We start from the raw sequence: 12055 nt of genomic DNA on the forward strand, positions 1-12055 counted from the left end.
GCGAAGAAGTGAAGTGAACTCCGGGCAATTTCTGTATATTATGGCTTTTATGACATTCAATGCTCGCTTGAAGCGAAAGGCTACAATGAACAGATGGAGGGCTGTGAGCAAAATTAATGGTGAATCCTGCTCAGAAAAACAATATTTGTAGCACTCCGTGATCAAAAAAATCTGAACAAAAATGTCCACCATGCTTCACTTTGACCGTTTTTTCTCTCATCTTACTTCCTTTGCTGGCTTCTTCTGCTAGCCTGTGGCTCAGTAAAATTGGACAGGTGAAGCGGGACAGCAGGGCATCACTGATACAGTTCGACAAAACCGCAGGCTGTTGAGAGTTCGATCAGCTCATCAAGTGCGACCAGAGAAACTGTACCTCGCCTTTAAAAGAAGTTCATGTGCCTGCGCTGTCGCTGTATTTGTTTTATTATGCAGCTGCACTTATTAAGATGAAATATGTGTTTTGTGCTGAAAGGGGACCACACTACATCTCTTTTTGTCTTTCACTGCACAGATCAAGCAGCAGGCAGAGTGCAGCGCGGCCGGGTTCAGCAGCGTGGAACAGCTATTCAGTAACATTCTTTTCAAGATGTGCTGAGGTTGAAATATGAGCATTATGAACCTGTCTGCTAGTTGAGAATAGATTCCTCCGCAGGCCTGTAAAGCTGCTTTTGCCAGAGACATGACTTACAATAAGAGACGGTGCAAGTGTCCTTGTGAGTGTCAGAAATCAATTACGCTATGTTTCCCCTGTGGGTCTCTGGGTTGTATATGTATATGCGAGAGTGTGTGTCTGTGTGTGTGGGGGGGAAATACGGTTGCTAAACCCTCCATTGTGTCTGGGATGAAGTTCCCGATGTGACTTTAATGCAGCAGAGACCTCTTTCAATCAGCACAGTGTGAGAACACAAAGTTGGGAACTGTCTCGGCTGGATACACAAAATCACGTATGCTGTCATGCACAAAAAACAGTCACAAACAAGCCCATGTGCACGCCAAGATGCACACCCAAAACACTAAGATCGCTGTGGTGTATTCGAGTTCAAAGGATGTAAACCAAACATGTGTGTGTGTGTGAGTGTGTGTTTGTCTGGAGGAATGCTGTCGGCCGTCATTCCTATGCGACGTTCCCTGCATGTTTAGACAGGCTCTGTCTCCAGCTGGGTTTGTGACAGAATGGGTACAGTGGTTCAATACACTACAAAACAGCACTGCAGCTGTGAACAGAAGCACTTCTAGAGCAGGACAAAACACAGTGCAGATGTATGACACGGACATTATGGGCTGACACAGGAAAGACAGGCCTGCATCACTGCAATCTCAGCGAACTCCCCTTAAGCTGCATGAGCACCTTTTTAATTAAAAGCCTCACAGGGAGGAGATAACAGATGTTTACAGGTTCAGCACAGGAAAACAAAATACTCAATACAGATTAGATTCCAAAATATCATGTATGATCCAAGTGGCGCTCTGGAAAAAGTGTTTTTTGGGTTCTGCTCACACTCTGCAGGTGTGAAAGGTGGCTGTGAGAGACAGAAAATGCTGCAGGAGTAGAGGTTTCTAAGGACCTGTTGAGGCTTTTTCCAGCCTTAAAATCTGTGTGCCTTAAAATGTGCTGTAGCTGGCATGAATGGAAGCAAAGAACAAACATTCAACACTCAAGCATCACGGAAAGTGTCTGACAGTCGAAAGAAAGAGTTCAGGTGAAATCTCATTGTAAGTCGAACAGAATTGAATTTTCATACATTTTGAAAGAGTCACATTTTTCATCTGATGCATATCTCTGTTTGAAATTAAACTCACTTCCTTTTCAGCTAAATAAATCACTAAGTATTAAAAAAATAACAATTCATGGATAATATATGAAACATACTGGTATATCTAATGAGGTAAATTTGTCCTGTCACACTTGTTTTGTTGTGACAAAGTGCACAGATACGGACAGACAAAACATCTTGTGACTTGCTATTATGAATTTAACAGTGGTTTGAAAGGATATGCCAGAGAGCAGAGGAGGTGGAGAGGTGGGAGGAGAGGAAGGAGCGTTGGGTCTTAGCGGGGTAAGAGATGGGTTTAGAAACAACAAGAGAACAAATGGGATGAAGATGAGATTAGAGAGGGCTGGAAAAGAATAAGACAAGAGTTTCATTTCAAGGTGAGAGGCAGATAAAGGACTGACAAGGTGAAGTCAAGAGTCTGTGCAACGTAACGGTGACGCCGCCCCTCAGTTGATCATGCAGGACTCGTAGGTGGGCACCATGTATTTGATGTTTATGAAGGCATCGTCTCCTCCGTAGCGCTCGAACACCTCCAGAGTCTCCTGGATCAGGTCTCCGATGTTCTCCCTCTTCTGCTGGCTGTAGTCGATGCCATCCCCAGAGTTGACTGGGGGACAAGAAACAGACAGACGGAATGAGACAAAAACAAACCAAAGATTCACTCGTGTTTTCGCTCAGTCTGGGTCATGGCAGGCCGACGTCAGGGCTCGCAAAGCAACACCTGTGGCCACGCTGCGCTGCTTTGCTGCATCCTTCCATCTGACTTCAAACCCAACGGACAGACTGAATTTAATTTACTCCTCTGATGCCGTGGCCTGCTGGGACGGAACGGCAGAGGAGTTTTTAACTGTTTAGCTGAAAGTTTAATGAGGCAGCCTGCAGAGAGGAGAGCAGTGCACAGGACAACTGAGTTAGTGACGGCTCTGCTGTTGCACTACGCTGCGTCGATGCACACCACGCATGAGCAGTGACCTGGAGTCAAGAGCCACAGGTAGGAATGTGTGTGTGAGTGAGTTTGGTGTGTGGGTTTGCACTAGAATCACAATCTGTGACATAAAACAAACTCAACAGGATCAAAATGTCCATAAAAGAGCTCATTTTTGCATTTTCGGGTGTTTGTGCATTTGTGGTAAATGACAAATAGATTGAGAGAGCATAATATACTTGTGGCCAATCACAATACAGCAAAAAAACTGCAGAAGCTCCTGTACCCCAGGAGACACACACACACACACACACACACACACACACACCTACATAGACAGTACTGTAAAACACACAAAATTGTACAACAGAGCTCTAGCGAGCTGGTGGAACTTGTTATCGAAAAAACATTCCTGAGGTGTCCAGCTTCCATTCCTTCCTTCTTCCTCCCTTTAACCAGCAAACACACAAAAACACACACACACACACACACACACACACACACACAAACACACACACACAAACACACACACAGATCGTGACTTTATCAGCACACTGCAAACTGCCAATCTCAAGCCACTGCACTGGGGGCTCAGAACACTTTTCAGAGGGAGGTAAATATAGAGAGGAATGAAGCACACGCACGCGCGCGCGCACACACACACACACACACACACACACACACACACACACACACACACACACACACACACACCAGATGCACGCACATACACATAAGCACACAAACACACAGTTGTGTTTACATCGTTTGTGAGGACAGTACATAGACTTACGTTCATTTGCTGAGGACTTAACTGAACCATAACCCCACCTTTTGTCCCCATAAGGAAGGTGAGCCCCCACAGTGGGACTATGTATGTTCCTACAACGTGCATAATACATCGACCTCACACACACACACACACACACACACACACACACATACACACACACACACACACACACACACAGACTTCTAAGCTTGTTGGCAAGAAATGTCCTGTAAAATGTTCTGCAGAGAAGCAGTAGATTCATTTCTTGAGGCTGTAAAATGAAAGAATGAAATGAAAGAAAAGCAGGCGACATTTCACTGGAAGAGAGGAGAGGAGTGTATTATGAAGTGTACCTGTGGTGTGAAAAATTAACAGCAGCACTTTAAGGGGGACCCTTCAGCCCCTTCTTTCACTCCTAATTAGACCTGAAGAGAGAAGGACACATTAAACCTCTCTCCTCCTTCTTCCTAAGACTCTGTCTTTTATTTCTCAATCTTTTCTCATCTCTCATCTTCCTCGACAGACCCTCTCTGTTTATTCCTTGCCTTTCCACCCATCCATGGCCTCCTCATTACAACACAAAGAGAGCCAGTCCCATAAAGTGGGTTGTTAAGCAGTAACACATCTATGATCTCAGTCTGCTGCACTTGCTTTCTGCTCAGGATTTGCTCTCCTGTTTTACATGAAAACATCGGGGGGGGAATTCTCCAGCCGTGTTTTGACCGCTGGTTAGCCTAGACGCAGTGCAACTTTAACAGCGTTGGCTTTATTTAGCAGCTATTTGCTGCTTTTTCCTTTTCGAGAAATGGCAACAATAGCTGCATGTGCTCGGGAATGCAGCCTTTGAGGAAAAGCTCCTGTCCTGTATGTAAACCCAGGCTGTGTTTTATTCTCGAGCTACCCACAACACAGCCGTCTGCGTCCTACTAGTTAGCAAAATCTTAAATAGCATCTAAAATGCAGCCATCTGAGCAATAAAAGAAAAAAGGCAAAGCAATCAGGGAGGAATGAGGAAAACAGAAGTATGCTGTGATGTGTGTAGCTGGGGCAGGGGAGCGCTGAAAAGTCAAGAATAAAGTGACAAGAGTCAGCCGGGTCACTTTTATAGTCTAGTTTCAGCAGCATGGTGTGTGTGTGTTTGTGTTTGTGTGTGTGCATGCATGTTGGTGTGGGTTAAAAAGCCAGGCCTGTGGAGAGCCACCCCCTGTTAGAGTGAAAATGAGCAGCCAAAGCCAGCCCAGAGGGAGAGCTTGGCCTTCAGACTAGAGAACACGGGGAGCCGGGGAAGAGGTGCGGCTCGGGAACCAGCAAAGCTCAGACCCGTTTACTGGGGCCGGGAGGGGGGGGAGTGGGCAAGGAGGTCCTGCAAGGGGGGAATTGTTGCTGTTGCTAGACTGAGCATTTCAGCCCTGGTGCATTTCTCGTGCTGAGCTGTTGGGAGGCCAGTAGCATCAAAAGGAAAAGGCCAGAGGATTTGCAATGATTCTCAATATTTAAAGAGCAGAAAAAGGGAGAAGTGTGTTTAAGGAGGGGTGGAAGGGAAGGAAGGGATGGGGGAGGGAGTGTTAAAAGCTGCCTCTGCAAATGTCCTTCAGCAAAATAACTTCTCTTTTTCTCTCTTCTTCTTCTTGTCCCCCCCCCCCCCCCCCCCCCCCCCCCCCCCCCCCCCCCCCCCCCCCCCCCCGCTTTCAGCAAAATCTGCAACCCTGGGCATGACAGGAAAAAAAAAAAAAAAAATCTTTAAAAACAATCATAATAAAAACTCACACCCTGTGAACAGACGGAAAAGGGCCCTGGCAGGAGTTTGCCGCCTGTTCCTCTGAGGAAGAGGAAGGGTCGATACAGATGCAGACAGAGGAGGATTCTCAGCGCAGCGACATTTGCTGCACAGAAGGTGGAGGAAGAAAAGGAAGGTGGCACAGAGGAGGTGCTTTGTTTCTGCCTTTCATGCTAAATCCCCGGGATTCGAGGGGTCTTGAGCACAAAGACCACAGCGGTGAGGAGGACAGAGGGAGAGCTGAAAGATGAGGGGATCTATCTATCTATCTATCTATCTATCTATCTATCTATCTATCTATCTATCTATCTATCTATCTATCTATCTATCTATCTATCTATCTATCTATCTATCTATCTATCTATCTATCTATCGCTCTCTCTCTTTGGCTCTGCTGTGATTTCGTCCATACCAGACCAACACTAAACTCCACACAACAACAGCTGCAGCCGCCCTCCTCCTCCTCCTCCTCCTCCTCCTCCTCCCTGCTCTTTCTCCATCCCTCATTCCCCACGGTCCTAAACAACCTGTCTTCCCACATCAAGCTGAAGACAAGCAGTCACAGATGCAGGCAGTGCTTAGCGGTTCGTCCAAACTGCTTTCAACATATATAGACGGCAGATTTTAAGGCCTGATGGATGACCAGTCTGTGACGGAGCTGTACTGTAACCCCCCGTCGAGATTGGGGTTGGCGTGCATTGTGTTTATGTTGCGTGGTTATAATCCCTTCCCCCCGCCAAGGACCGGGTGACACACACATCGCAGCAGCTTTGGGAAGTTTAGCTCGAAATTCCAGAGCTGATTCAACATAATATCAAGCCACCTACCATTGTTTCTAATCAACTTACCCCTGATTGTGGAAGTTCCTTGTGAAAGCAGCTTAGGCAGGAGGCCCCCCCGAGCACAATAGCTCTTTGATCAAAGCAGCCAGATGCAGAAGAGAATCAATGCATGTGAGACCTCAGCTTTTAAGCAAGAGCTTTGGCCTTGTTTAAAAGGGGAAATGGAGGAATGCAGGTTATGAGTGCGATGGAGCAACTCGAGTTCCAGGAATACTTGGTGCAGAAGTTGACTGTGCCTGAACAGCTGAGGGTGTTATGTGAGTGCATGTGTTTTCATTCTTTCCTTTCACCAACCACACACTGATAACCCATCACCGACGCTCCAACCCAAGTTTTGCCAGCGCTCCATATCAGCATGAGAATATACATTATTGATTACATTAACATCAATTCTTTTTGATGTTTTATGTGTTGAAATTCATTTTTTGGAGAGTATTCTATTCTCCTCTCCTGGAAAAATATGACTGTGGGTTATTATTACCATCAAGCTTAATCATAACAGTCTAAGTAGATGTCTTTCTTTCTGAGTCAGTTGAGGGTATAAAAGCTTAGTTTTCAAATGTTTTCCCTCAAGACTCAAATTGATTTCGCTCATACTATCATTTCTGTTTAGGCTTTAAAGAGGCTAAAATTAAATGATTATACTTACGAACATTCTGCTTGAAAACTGTAGATAAATACACCACAATTACATGACGGTACCCTGAAGGACTGAGCGTCATGTTCATACTATTTCTTTCTCATTCACTGTTTATGTAGAAACAACCACTGCAGTTCTCGTCTCTAAATAATATGCCCAGTAACTCTAACATGCTTACTCTTCTGAGTTTCTCATAAATAAAATCACACTTAAGCTGTGTGCAAAATCTGATTTCAAGTGGCGCCTTGAAAATATTCAACATGGATTCTCAGGGTGAGTTAAGTATTACATTCCAATTTGATCTACGGTAAATAAAGTCTAGGATGTATGTGGACACTGTGAGTGAATCAGGCCATGAGGGCGGGGGGGAGGAGAGGAGTGTGGCAGTTGTGAGTGTGTGACAGAGGGTGTGTAGGTGTGAGGAGGTGGTAGGGAGTGGATGGGACCACTGGAGGAGACCTGTGCTTAACAGCAGGACTCTAATTAAAAGGGCCTCACAGTTTGGCGCCAGGCAGGCCTCTCATAAACAGACACTCTCTGGCAGAGAGGTGGGAGAGACCAGGTGTGTGTGTATGTGAGAGAGAGAGAGAGTGTGTTTATGTGTGTACCTAACCACAGGTGTCTACAAAGGAAAGGCAGCAACACAGAGTAAGAATATGTCGCAGTGTGTGCACGCACGCGCATGTCAAGGCTGTACATGCAGGCAGATACATACGGAGATGCGCACACAAACACACACAGAGGGGGAATATGAGTGCTTGTATAATTACATGTGACAAGGACAGTAAGAGTGAGAGAACAAGTGTCCAAAGAGAGACAGGGAGTGAGACACGACACAAAAGTAACAATTGGTCTAGCAACTACAAACAATGTTAGGTAATTTTAAACTACAGAAATGCATCACATTTCTGTGTCTATTGTACACTTTACAAACAAAGAGATGTAGAGAATTACAAATCTCTTCCTGAAATGTTATGGAGTGGCTTTGTTACCCTCCACCTCAGCCTTGAATGCTCCTCTTTCTCTTGCGCTGGTAGCTCCCTTCGCCAGCGTCCCCAGCCCCCTTTTCCCCTAATGGATAAGCCAGAGGCTGACGGACAGCACAGCTGTGGCTCACATACACAATCGCACACACACACACACACACACACACACACACACACACACACACACACACACACACACACACACACACACACACACACACACACACACGTATATACACACACACACACCTGGAGCTGGGCCCATTCTCACTCTGTTGCTTTTCCATCTCAACCTTTGTGTGTAATCAATAACAGCATTTCAGCTTAACACAGTTAGCCACAATGAGGGCTGCAGCTTCACACACATTACAACAGACACACACACACACACACACACACACACACACACACACACACACACACACACACACACACACACACACACACACACACACGGATATCCACATGAGGTTGCGAGCAGAGAGTTAAAACAACAGGCTTGTGGCCATCAGAAGTTCATTAAAGCCCCAACACCTACACCAGACATCATCTGACTGCTCTTGCTTACTGAAGTCTAACCTTTGCTGTAGGTCAGTGATCTCATTTTCCATGTGTTCATCCAGCCCAGCAGTGCTCAGTCTATAGGCTGGCTGCAGCTCAGTGCCATTTCAACCCCAGCGAAAGTTGGACATCAGCAAAGCAGTATGCCAGGTGGAGAAAAATGTGTCAAGGTCAGATTGCAAAGCAGAAACTAAGACTGGAGGAATGTGTAGACAAGGTTGAGACAAAGACGCAACCTGCTGTGGATGCTCCTGAGCTGCACGGCAGCTAAAGCTGTTAGATTCCTATCGATCTGGTTCCCACTGGCTTACTCGTCTAAATCTGTACGTAGGTATACAAGAATTGAATTCCAATTCCACACTTCCGCCAAAATCGTGCCTTGTCTTTGGCTAATCTTTCCTTAGAAATCCCAGGATGTGGGGGGTGGGGGACTCAAAGCCCCACTGAGGAGAGGTGGGAATCACTCTTCCACACCTAACAAAACCCTCTTCTTGCTCATTTCTTTTTCAATTAGCCAACTAGACCTAGCCATGACCGAGAACAATATCGGTTTGCACCATTTAGTCATGGTATTAATGCACAAAGAGGGCTCATCTTAGATGATGGATCAATGCTATTTTCCGAGCTGTTACCGTGTCCATTATTGTTTCAATTACCACCACTCAGATAATGGTTATCCCAGACCCATCTCATCCAATTGTAGCCTGATACATGCATCTGAGAATCAGCCTCAATATGCTTGTTACAGCTCTAAAGAAAAAGGCACCTCATGTTATGTTCACAGGTACATCACATTGATGCCTTGGATAGGAGGCTACATTTTAATTATGTTCAAATTAGATTAAACGTTTTTCAGGGTGCCTGTATGTTGTTGGTGATGAATGATCTCTGCAGCCTGCTGGAGCAGAGGTTTTCATCCGGGACAGAATATACAGACAGGGCACTTCTTATTGCAGCTGTGGCCCAGACAGAGGGCCGTGCGTAACCCAGCACTGCCGACAGACCCAGTGCTACAGCAAAATCAACACTCTGAATTCAAATGTGCTGCACACTGGAAGGCTGCGGCTGCTAAAGTTTCAGCGAAAAGGTTCGACCTGAAATCTGGAGGTCCTCATGAAAGGAATTATGGTCACACACTGCTTCTGTCACCTGCCAGTTAAAGCTTTGAAGAATAAATACTAATGTGATTAATAATCATTGACAGTTGTAACTTTCACTAAATAGGTTGAAAATGTTTGTCTTTAACAATATTTAACACCATTTGTCTCCCATTTAGCATTCAAAAACTACCACTTCTGTGAAAGGTAGAAGTATATATTACAGTGAAATCAAGAGGAAACAAATCAAAGCCTTGAACAGTGCAGATGACCACAGAGGACCTAGCCTTTCCCACTCTGCCTGTCTGTGTCTCTCCCTCGCTGGGAGGAGAGTGTCAGCGCTGTCAGGTGTGAGTCAATGCCGTCAAATGCGATCTCATTACGCCATCTTACCTCAAGGTTAGCAGTGGGCTGCTGGCTAGGCACAAAATCGATCTGCACCAGGGACATGCGTTAAAGGCCACACAAGCCAAATAAGTACAGCACTTTCGAATGCAAAGGCCTGCTAATACAGGTGTGGGCACTTTACATATATACACAAAGCTCTGCAAGCACGCCCTGATGGTTTGTAGCCATGCAAAATGGGTGCAGATTAACATATTAACACAACGTCTTGAAATCTTTGAATGCAAAAAGAATTCAGCAAACGTTTCTCTAGGAACTGTGTTAAGTCAATATTCAAAAAGCCCTTCTTAGCGTTCCTGCTTTATTCATACAGACAATGGAAGACACCTTGTCATAATCTCAAAATAAAGCAGTATTCAGTGCAATTACTGAAAAGAAGATCCTGAAACACCAAGAGTAAAAACCTGTACGACGATATCTCATCGTGTATATCTCCTCTACACCTTGCCTGTTACCTGTGACCCACGGGTTACGTCAGATAGCACCGTCTTCTGATAATATTGTCTTTTGTTACATCAAGCTGATTAATGCTTGCTCAGGGGCTGACAGCAGAAGGCCTGTCTTCTCATTTCAAACATGTTTGACAGGAATCCAATAAGCATTGACGAGTTTTTCAATCCATCAGGCCGTCGAGTTGCCTCACCCCTACGCATGTTTGTCTGAAAATGTCGCAACACCCGCAACACCATTCGTTCCTCAGATCTGAGCATATAGAGACATCTAATTAATGGCTGTCACAAGTAATAAATAAAAGGCAGGGAATATTTTTATTTCTATTCCGGGTGGCTTGCGACCTTCACTACCAGAAGGTAACGGTGAAGAAATTAATATTCATAGCAAACAGCTTGGCTCGTGTACCTTTGCTCTAGTAGCAGGTGTCCATACGTGGGGGATACCACCGCCTTGATAAGGCTACTACTCATCCTGTCCTCCCATTTACACATCTTAATGGAAACGTCGACCATATGTTTAAGTTAGGAAGCCACTACTACTTTTTTGTCATTTTTGTTTTGTTTTGTTTTGGTTTAGGCAGATTTACTTCCCTTGGGTAATGGAGGCCTTTGAATGAAACATTACAGCACAGCTTGGACACAGTGCAGCTATTCTGTTTCATTAACACCTCCACTGTACACATATGGATGCACAAATAGTATATTGATACTCACATTATACTCTAAATAGTGTGAATAAACAGATTAATGGAATATCAGGTTAATGTCCTGTGGAAACATCTTATGAGTGCCACAAAACAACAGAGGGGAAACTGAAAGAGTTTGCTAATGGACAGACGTTCCCGGTGTTGCTTGTGATGAATTTAATGTGGTGCATACAGAAAGGCCACTTTGCATCTGGTTCACTTCATGGTCTCTTGTGTACAAAATGAAGGTGTATTTCAGCTATTCAACGTCTTCTCCAAATGTTAATGCAGGATGATGCAGGAGAATGTTCTGCATTGGTACCATTAGTCCTTAGAGCTGTTTTTGATACTGTGGACCACTGTATATTGGTTGAGTATCTCTGGATCAGCTTTGGATTGGCTCTCCTTGTACATGTCAGACAGGACCTTCTCAGCTGTCATTCATAATTATGCCTCATAAACTGATTGTCTGTTTAGTGGTGTTCCCCAAGGGTCTGCCCTGGGCCCGATTGTACTTGCTTCCTCTCAGGGAGACAATGAGCAGTTATAAAGGTATGTCCGACCATTGTTATGCAGACAATAGTCTATTATACATTTTGCCTCAAAATATTTCAAATCTGCCTGTTTTTTGAATTTCCTCAATGTTATAAAAGATTGGATGGCAGATAATTGTCTACAGCTAAACGCTGACAAAACAGAAGTTCTTACTTCTGCCCCAGATGACATTGTCCTGAAGGCGATGGAAAGTCTTGGCTCTTTAATCCTCTTCTGTTAAATCTACCCTCCGTAATCAGGGTGTTTCTATGGGCCCGGCTTTGAGTCTTGACCAGCATGTAAATTGCTTGATTCACGCCTGTTTCTACCAGCTGAGGAACACTGCTAAACTCAAGTCCTAAAAAAGGTTTCACGTGAAACCAATCCTGATTTCTTCACACTGGCTGGCCATCAAATTCAGAAATTAAGATTCTTGTGATCACGTTTGGAACCTTTCATGGTCAGACACCTACCTACATTAAAGAGCTACTGCAACAATATAATATCAGTGGGAATCTGAGGTCCTCTGATCGGGGTTTGTTGGTTGTTCCTCACTCTAGGCAGGTTCTAACTCCTAAACTTTGGAACTCTCTACCATTGGAC

General features: G+C 44.8%; 1 protein-coding gene across 1 annotated transcript in view; it reads right to left on the minus strand.

Moving 5' to 3' along the window:
* Positions 1 to 1337: 1337 nt before the first annotated feature.
* The window catches only part of pacrg (PARK2 co-regulated), a 125681-nt gene continuing 114963 nt past the window's right edge, over positions 1338 to 12055 (minus strand). Inside the window, exon 5 of the mRNA XM_070979802.1 lies at positions 1338 to 2382. Within this exon, the coding sequence (XP_070835903.1) occupies positions 2222 to 2382 (161 nt within the window). The 3' untranslated portion in view covers positions 1338 to 2221. The remainder of the gene's footprint in view (positions 2383 to 12055) is intronic.

Source organism: Chaetodon trifascialis, chromosome 14 (assembly GCF_039877785.1).
Source record: "Chaetodon trifascialis isolate fChaTrf1 chromosome 14, fChaTrf1.hap1, whole genome shotgun sequence".
NCBI classification, from domain to species: Eukaryota; Metazoa; Chordata; class Actinopteri; order Chaetodontiformes; family Chaetodontidae; genus Chaetodon; species Chaetodon trifascialis.